Source organism: Sinocyclocheilus anshuiensis, unplaced genomic scaffold (genome assembly GCF_001515605.1).
Source record: "Sinocyclocheilus anshuiensis isolate Anshui unplaced genomic scaffold, SAMN03320099.WGS_v1.1 scaffold291, whole genome shotgun sequence".
NCBI classification, from domain to species: domain Eukaryota; kingdom Metazoa; phylum Chordata; class Actinopteri; order Cypriniformes; family Cyprinidae; genus Sinocyclocheilus; species Sinocyclocheilus anshuiensis.
The window spans coordinates 1-6,958 of NW_015549575.1; the positions used below are offsets into that span (position 1 = coordinate 1).

At 36.0% G+C, this 6,958-nt stretch overlaps 1 protein-coding gene across 1 annotated transcript; it reads left to right on the forward strand.

The window, feature by feature from the left end:
• Positions 1-646: 646 nt before the first annotated feature.
• On the forward strand, positions 647-5,999 carry LOC107657477 (poly(A) RNA polymerase, mitochondrial-like; the record flags this gene model as incomplete). Its single annotated transcript, XM_016445571.1, has 5 exons — positions 647-867; positions 1,981-2,207; positions 4,281-4,373; positions 4,548-4,621; positions 5,499-5,999. Coding segments are annotated over 5 exons (969 nt in total), but the record flags the coding sequence as incomplete, so codon positions are not given.
• Positions 6,000-6,958: the final 959 nt, after the last annotated feature.

Genomic DNA, 6,958 nt, shown 5'->3' on the forward strand with positions numbered 1-6,958 from the left:
AAAGGAAAAATTGAAATCGCATCATATGACCCCTTTAAATAGATTAAATCTAAATGGGATAGTTTACCCAGAATTCTGTCTTTTGCTGATCCTCCTTATCCTTGTGTCATTGCAAACCTGAATGACTTGAAACATGAAGATATTTTGAAGAATGTTTGTAACCTAACAGCTTTGATTTCTAAATCAGACAAAGACCACTGAGACATTAATCAAAATACCTTATTTTTTTGTTGTTCTGCAGAGTCAAGTCAGTCATATAGTTTTAGGAACTGTTATAGTTTTAGTTTTGGAATCACATGAGAATGAGTAAATGATCACAGAATTTTCATTGTTCGGTGAACTGTCCTTTTAAGTTCCCCTTCAGTATGAAGAGTGAAAATCTCATGTGTTGTTGTTTTTGCCTAGTTATTGATTAGATTTTTTTTTTTGATATTTGAAAGACAACTTTTATAGTACTATATAGCTGTCATTTTATGTCATTAAAAAATATAAAAATTGCATGACTAAATAATACAATTTCAATGTTCTGGTCAATTTTAAGCCATTATGTCTACAATTAAAAATATGCATTAAATTTCTACAATTAATTAAGGTTAGAACAATAGCAGTGATATTTTTTTAATTCATTGATTACTGTATGCAGTAATGTTTTAAACAGGGCTCAGGACTGTCTCTGGAGTACCAGGTGAAGAGAGGAGCATCAGAGCGGGCTGTGACCCAGAGTATCCTCTCAGTCATTGGGAAATGTGTAGACCAGTTCGGCCCTGGATGTGTGGGCGTCCAGAACATTCTCCAGGCTCGATGTCCTCTTGTCCGCTTTGCTCACCAACCCTCTGGCTTTCAGTGTGATCTCACTGCCAATAACAGGTAATGTCTGCTGAATGATGTGTCACATAATTAGCCATACTCAAACTGCATCTTGAAATAAGACTTCAGAAGCTGAAAAGGAAAGTAATAATTAATCTCTGTAAGTCCCATACAAAGACTTTTAAAGTGTTGTTTTGTGGGCGTTAAGGGCTGCCAGCTTATTTTCTCACTCCCATTTACACTTCCCCAAAACAAAGGTCACTCTTATGCTTCCTTTTTAGATTGTGACGCACCAGTAATGCACAGACCCCTCATGGGGCAAGCTGTGGGTTAAAGAGGGGCACTGAATGTGCATAATGAGAAACACAGACCTTTATTTGCCCTTGATGGCTATATGGTGGAGGATGTAGGAACACAGGAGTAAAAAGACTGGGGAACATGAAATGCATTTATTTAATATTATTAAAAGTTAGTTGATTGTTTTTTTCTGAGGGACAGGATAATAATTAGCATTTGCTAATAACATGCATTTATACATGAATAATAGCAAAATATTTAGTTTGTATTTTTTTAGTTTTCTAGTCTGTGATTGTTTCTTATTTACTCACTTATTTAGATATTTGTATACTTATTTGAATTGCTTATTTTGATATGACTTAATAGTTTAAATATGATAGGAAAGTAATATAAAAAAATGTGCGGTGCACTCCTAGTGGCACCAGATAGAACAGGTTTTCCAAATATTCTTCAATATTTTAATCAAACAGATAGTCCAGTCCTAAACCCATGTTTTGTTTTATTTGTGACCCTGGACCACAAAACCAGTCTTAAGTGTAAATTTGGCCGAGATACAACTATTTGAAAATCTGAAACCTGAGGGTGCAAAAAAATCAAAATACTGAGAAAATCGCCTTTAAAGTTGTCCAAATGAAGTTCTTAGCAATGCATATTACTAGTCAAAAATGAAGTTTTGAAATATTTACGTTGGGAAATTTACAAAATATCTTCATGGAACATGATCTTTACTTAATATCCTAATGATTTTTGGCATAAAAGAAAAATCTATAATTTTGACCCATACAGTGTATTTTTGGTTATTGCTACAAATATAGCCCAGCGACTTAAGACTGGTTTTGTGGTCCAGGGTCACATTTAACGTTCTCATGTGTGCAGGGTGGCAATGAAGAGTTCAGAACTGCTGTTTCTCTACGGCCAGCTGGACCCTCGTGTTCGGCATCTGGTGTTCAGTGTGCGGTGCTGGGCTCGGGCTCATAGCATCACAAGCAGTATTCCAGGAGCATGGATCACCAACTTCTCTTTAACGGTCATGGTAGTGTTCTTTCTACAGCAGAGGAATCCTCCCATACTGCCCACACTGGACCAACTGAAGGAGCTGGCAGGTATACACAGTTGTACTTTTACAGCCATGCTTCTCTGCAGTTTCTTGTCAATTGTACTATACTGCCATACAAATGCAAAAGACAGTAACTACACATTTGGTTAAAACAGATATGACTGAAATAGGTTATCTTATTATGTTCTGTCCTGTTACAGATGAGTTTGCCTCAGGTATGCTCAGATTCAGAGAAAGAGTGCGAAAATTAATATTGGGGGAAAAAAAAAAACTAGATTAAAATATCAATAAGCCATTTTTTCCTCAGCTGCAGTGTTGTTTGTACCTTTCTAAAGGTCAGTGGGGAAAGCTGTGGTGCCCCTTACTCTAGAACAGTGGTTCTCAACCCTGGTCCTGGAGGCACCCCAACACTTCACGTTTTGCATGTCTCCTTAATCAAACACACCTGATTCAGGTCATCAGCTCATTAGTAGAGACTCTAAGACAGGGGTGTCCAAACTCGGTCCTGGAGGGCCGGTGTCCTGAAGAGTTTAGCTCCAACCCCAATTAAACACAGCTGAACCAGATAATCAAGCTCTTACTAGGCATACTAGAAACTTAAAGGCAGGTGTGTTGAGGCAAGTTGGAGCTAAACTCTGCAGGACACCGGCCCTCCAGGACCGAGTTTGGGCAGCCCTGCTCCAAGACCTGAAATTGGTGTGTCAGAGAAAGGAGACATGCAAAATGTGCAGTGTTGGGGTGCCTCCAGGACCAGGGTTGGGAACCACTGCTCTAGAAAACTATACCTTTTTTCATGTGACCATACAATTTAAGTTGATACATTAAATTAATCAAAAGTGACAGTAAATATTTTTACATTGTTACAAATGATTTCTATTTCAAATAAATGCTGTTCTTTCTAACTTTTTATTAATCCTGAAAAATATGTATTAAGGTTTCCACAAAAAAGAAAAACAAATTTAAGCTTCACAACCATTTTCAAGAGTGATAATAATAAATGTTTCTTGTTATATAAGAATGATTTCTGAACGATCATGTGACACTAAAGACTGGAGTAATGGCTGCTGAAAATTCAGCGTTGCCTTCATGTAAATAAATTACATTCTAAAATATATTAAAATAGGAACCATTGATTTTCAATCATAATATTTCACAATATTAGTGTTTTTGCTGTTTTTGATCAAATAAATGCAACCTTGGTAAGCATAAGAGCTTACTTTCAAACACATTAAAACATCTTACAGAACCCAAACTTTAGAGTAACAGTATATATTTAGAATGAGCCCATCATATACATATACATACATTCTAGATGGCTTGGATTATTTGCTTTGAACTAACATTTGATTTTACAAGTCAAATTGCCCTTTTATAAAACCTTGTAAATTATTTTCCATAGCCTCATAATTCATAGCTATGAGTTAAAAATGAAGCATTTTCTCAAAATGGCAGCTGTTGGGTAAAGTGTGTCAGATGTTTGGGAGTGCATCAGTGGCTCAGCTAATAGTGATTAGTATTCAGAAAATACGACTACACAATTCCTGTTTCAAATTTTTAAACTACAATCAGATATATAGGGGGCTTCTTCGGGGGTGGAGAGTGTCGAGATGAGCACAGATGAGGAACAATAGACTCAACTGAGTTTGAATAAATAAAGTTCATGAAGCTCTGTGTGTCAGACTTGATGTCGACCTTATGCTGCTTCCGCTACTGTTATTAACACTCTGCATAATACATTTAAAGAGAAACAGCAGCTCATGTATGATGCTAAAATAATAGAGCATCATAAATTATATGATCTGCATGATACGTGAGTCAATGACAAATAAAGGAAAGGAAAAAGAATCTTTTCAAATTTAAAATACAAGTTTTATTGTGTCTTATTTGTCACTGATATATATATATATATATATATATATATATATATCCTGTATGTAAAATACATTAGACACTGCTGTCTCATCGTCTGTAAAGTATAGTAGCTCAGGATACATCACACTATATGACTCTCCTCTGAGCTGACTGTCTAAACACACAATAATCGTTTTCTTTTTTTGGCCTGCCACTATATGGAGGCCGCTCAAATTATATTTAAGCTTTGTGTGTGTGCACTTTCCAGGACCATCGGATAAGTGCGTCATTGAGGGTAATGACTGCACTATTGTCAGTGACCTTAGCAAGATTACACTGCAGCAGAACACAGGCACATTAGGTGAGTGGAGCACATGGATTGTTTTCATAATTTACACAAACTTAATCAAAGGTTTTACTTTTTCACCTGTGTTCTGATGGCTCATTTCTGTGATGCTTTTGTAATGCATTCAATTTTTATTGAGCGTTAATGACACTGCTGTTTATTTTTCTGTTTAAATGTTTTCATCCACAGAGAAACTGTTGCAGGAATTCTTTGAGTTTTATGGCAATTTTCCTTTCAACAAGGCATCGATCAATATCAGGAAGGTGAGTCATCCACCGAGGACATGAGCATCCATGCGCAATCTCCCAGAGGACACTGCTGACGTCTTAGCAGACCCTCCACAAACGCCCACCAGAGGGCAGTGTATATATATTCAATTCAAAGAAAGTGTCTGTCTGCAGTGGACACAGATATGCAGTTGCAATCAAATCTATTCAACTCCCTTGACCTGTAAGGCGTTCTGCTGCCGCAAACAAAGGTTTAGGAAAACAATTCAACCAAAGCATCAATAAAGTATTTTAGAAAGTTTATTAATACACATTTGAGTGATTCTGAGATTTATGAAGTTGATGAAAAATGGAGAAAAAAAAAATCGAATTGGCACAACATATTCATGTACAAAATTATTTAACCCTCAAATTTTGTAGAGAATCTTTTATTCTTTATCATGTCCAATAAGCGTTACCTCTAAGTGATTACAGGTGTCTGCTTACAGCAGCTCTCTACTGGAATCTTAGCCCATACCTCATGTGCAAAATGTTCCAGAAATCACTGATAATCTTTGGTTTTCATGTCACCACTGCTTTCTTCAAATTCCACCAAATATTTAAATGAGATTTAAATTTGAACACTGAACAGATCACTCAAGAACATTTCACAGCCAATCCCTTCATATTATTAAAGTCTCTGGGGGTTGAATATTTTTGATTGCAGTGATTGGGGTCTATATGTCTGAGACCACTAGTGAAAATGCTTTTATTTTGTGTGTTTCCAATTTAATACTTTTTGTTGTTGTTGTTTTTGTACATTAAATTATCAGTATAACAAATTGATTGAAAATGCTGATGCAATTGATGTGTTAATACTGTGCCTTTAATTGTCTAAAGGCTTAAATATCCTGCTTTATATCTCTTTCACCAGGGAAAGGAGCAGACCAAACCGGAAACGACAGCTTTGTATATCCAGAATCCATTTGAAACCACTCTAAACATTAGCAAGAATGTTAATGCAACACAGCTAGAACGTTTCGTGGCACTTTGTCGTGAAAGTGCTTGGCTTCTCCAGCAGAAGGAAATTCTTAACCAAAGTTCGGACTCGCCGTGGGGGTTCACCGCACTTCTCCTCCCTTCAGTCACCTCAGGAGCAGGGGTGAAAAGTCGCAGGAAGAGAAAACTGGAACCAGCTAGCTCAAGAATAAAGAACCTGTTAGACTCTCTGAAGATTAAAGGTGGTGAAACCGTAGCAAAGAAAGGAAGTGCAAACTCTAGTAGGTGATATGGTGAATAAACTTCACTCACCCCGAAGAGCACAGGAAAAGTCTTCTGAAGAAAGAATTTAAATGACCAACATGTCCAAAGAGTGGAACAAACGTGAAGTTTATGTATTTCTACAGTCAGAATCTGTAAGTCTTTTAAGAAATGTTTAAAAACTAAGCTCAGTTTCCGTTCTACTCAAGTATTTCACATGAAAGAGAAACTTTGTAGATTCCAACATGATATAACATAGGAAGAAGAGGTCCATTGCGGTCTTTGACTCCTAGAAAAATGGAGTATAATGGTTGATCTGATGACAACAATCATTACGGTTTCCAGAGAAGTGGATCAGAACTTCTGAACACTAAACAGCTTGCATGGAACAGTTGTGATTATGTTAGATCACACACAAACTCCATCTTCTCTGAGTTGCCATATCAATAGTATTGATTCAATACAATGGCCTAATGACTCTATGTAAAAGCAAAGGTCATGTCATGTTTTTACATCAGTATCATGGTGTTGTGAGAAGTGCAAAAAGAATAAACAGTCACCGTAAACTAAATGTTTTATAAGATATTAAAACTGATATTAAACTGATATTAAAGATATAAAAAATTACTGTTTGTTTCTTCTTGGGCTTGTTTATTTCTCATTTTTCCCATACTCTTTAAAAATAAGTGTCTGAATGTTTCATAAACTACAGAAGCCTGTTTCTGTCACAGAGTGAACAAATTAGTTTTATTTCTCAATATTTATATATCAGAATTGTGACTTAATTTCTCATAATTGGGACTTAATCTCGTAAATGTGACTTTCTCACAATTGCAACTTTAAATCTCACAATAATAACTTTATTTCTCCTGATTGGAACATCATTTTCTTGCAATTGTGACTAAATCTCACAGTGAGACTTGACCTAACATGACCTAAAATCTCTTGTTTCACACGATTGCAACTTTATTTCTTGTAATTCTGACTTTATATCAGACAATTGTGACTTCATTTCATTTTGGCTCACAATGAGACTTGATATCTTGCGACGTTACCTTTTATCTTACAATTACGACTTCTCGTCATTGAGACTATATCTCAATATAAGGATGGCTTTCATAATAAACTGGAAGG